This window comes from Monoraphidium neglectum (genome assembly GCF_000611645.1).
Source record: "Monoraphidium neglectum strain SAG 48.87 unplaced genomic scaffold scaffold00373, whole genome shotgun sequence".
Taxonomy (NCBI): domain Eukaryota; kingdom Viridiplantae; phylum Chlorophyta; class Chlorophyceae; order Sphaeropleales; family Selenastraceae; genus Monoraphidium; species Monoraphidium neglectum.
This window is the reverse complement of record NW_014013255.1, coordinates 27,714-29,378: the sequence shown is the minus strand read 5'-3', so window position 1 is coordinate 29,378 and position 1,665 is coordinate 27,714. Positions and strand designations below refer to the sequence as shown.

Genomic DNA, 1,665 nt, shown 5'->3' with positions numbered 1-1,665 from the left:
GGCGGTGGCTGCGCAGTGCGGAGCGGCCACTTTGGGGCGGGCGGTGGTGCAGAGCCCACAAGTCCGCCAATGAGGGACGCCCAACCGCAGCTGCCAGCGTTGAATCTGAATCCTCAGGACTTCCCGCAACATGAGCGGGCGCCGTTTGCGGTTGACGAGCGTGGCGCGGCCTGGCGCGGCGGGGTCGGCGCTGAGCCGATGCCGCCCCGGCATTGGCCGCGTCACCTGGCGCCCGGGCGCCCGCCTGCCGCCCGCGGCGCTGGCGCTGGCCTGGCCCCCGCGGCGCTGGCGTCTATATCCAGTGGCGCCCGCCAAACACGCGCCTGCATCGCGATCATCCACTCCTCGCAGTTTGCGCCGTAAACGCCGACGCGGTCTTGGCGCTTGAGGCCCAGCTTGGCAATGCCGCCCGCGATCTGGGCGACAAGCTCGCTGGCCTCCTTGTATGTGATGAACTTGAAGTCGCCAGCCACGCCGTCCTGCATGCCCGGCGGCGAGGCAGCGGCGGGTGCCGGCAGGTGGCGGAACATTGCTAATGGAGCAGCGCCCTGGGGGTGTGGTGCTACCACCTGCCGGGGCGCGCGCCTCGGGGCACATCCCGCAAACGCCTGCCGCGGGGCGCAGATTGCCTCGAGTTACATGCTGGTGCCAGGACGCAGGTCGCGCGCGCACCTTGACGACCCTCCGGCCCAGGGCCGGAAGATCACCAAACTTCTCAACGCTCTGGCTGAACAGCTCATAGAGCGTCGTGACGCCCTCCAAAGTGGGGAACGCATCCTTAGAAGTGGGCCTGCGGTAGATCGGGCTGTGCTTGGCGTCGCCCGTGCCGGGGAGTGCTACGAAGCATTGCTCTTTGGGCGCCATGCTTCCGTTGCGTGCGTGGCGAGAGGATGGTGTTGTTCGGCAAGGGAAACAGCATGAGGGGGCGCTGTTGGCTGTGGATGATGTACGATCCTCCTCGCCAGCCTGCAGCAGCTGCTGCTTCGTCGCCGCCATGTCAGATTATTGTCAAAGCTAGGGCTCCTGTGCGATGTAGGGCTCTATGGTTTGATACAGGGACTGAAACCTGCTTAGGACAGACTGTTATCCCTTGCCAACCGAGGCTGCTTGCATTTAGTCTGTGAGTCAACCTCGGAATTTACCTCGGGCTTTACTCGATGCGCCCGCTGGGACTCTAGCCAGTGTATCTGGAGAAGACTGGGTGCCTAGCCCGACACACTGCTGCTGTTGCGTACGGGTAACACACAATTGTCAAACAACTTGGTCGATCCGAACCGGCGGGTGAGTTGGCTTTGCATGCGTCAAAGCCAATGCACACAAATGCATCCGCAAGACATCGAGCCCGTGACACGTGCGGAATCGAGCCCAACAGCGGTACGCACAAGACAGGTGATTGGTTGCAACACCATGTGTCCAATGCAGCAGGGAAGCCAAACCCCTCTGCATGGGCGAAAGCGTGTCGGATGCATGAAATACCACTGCATGCCTGCATGGCCACCAGCACCGCACACGCACAGCATACGTGCAGCGTCCGTGCAGCTGGAGTGCCCGGCGTGCGAGCGCCTGATCATGCTGAAGGGCCCGTTCCCTCCTTATGCCAGTGAGGCCTTATCCTGCCGCCGTTCTCTCCCGCCACCTGCTTCGCGTGCTGAGGCTCGGCGTGTA

At 63.5% G+C, this 1,665-nt stretch overlaps 1 protein-coding gene across 1 annotated transcript; it reads right to left on the bottom strand.

The window, feature by feature from the left end:
• Nucleotides 1-221: 221 nt before the first annotated feature.
• MNEG_3082 (hypothetical protein) lies at nt 222-864 on the bottom strand (the record flags this gene model as incomplete). Its single annotated transcript, XM_014048447.1, has 2 exons — nt 222-479; nt 673-864. 2 exons carry the CDS (start codon nt 862-864, stop codon nt 222-224), a joined length of 450 nt encoding a protein of 149 aa, XP_013903901.1.
• Nucleotides 865-1,665: the final 801 nt, after the last annotated feature.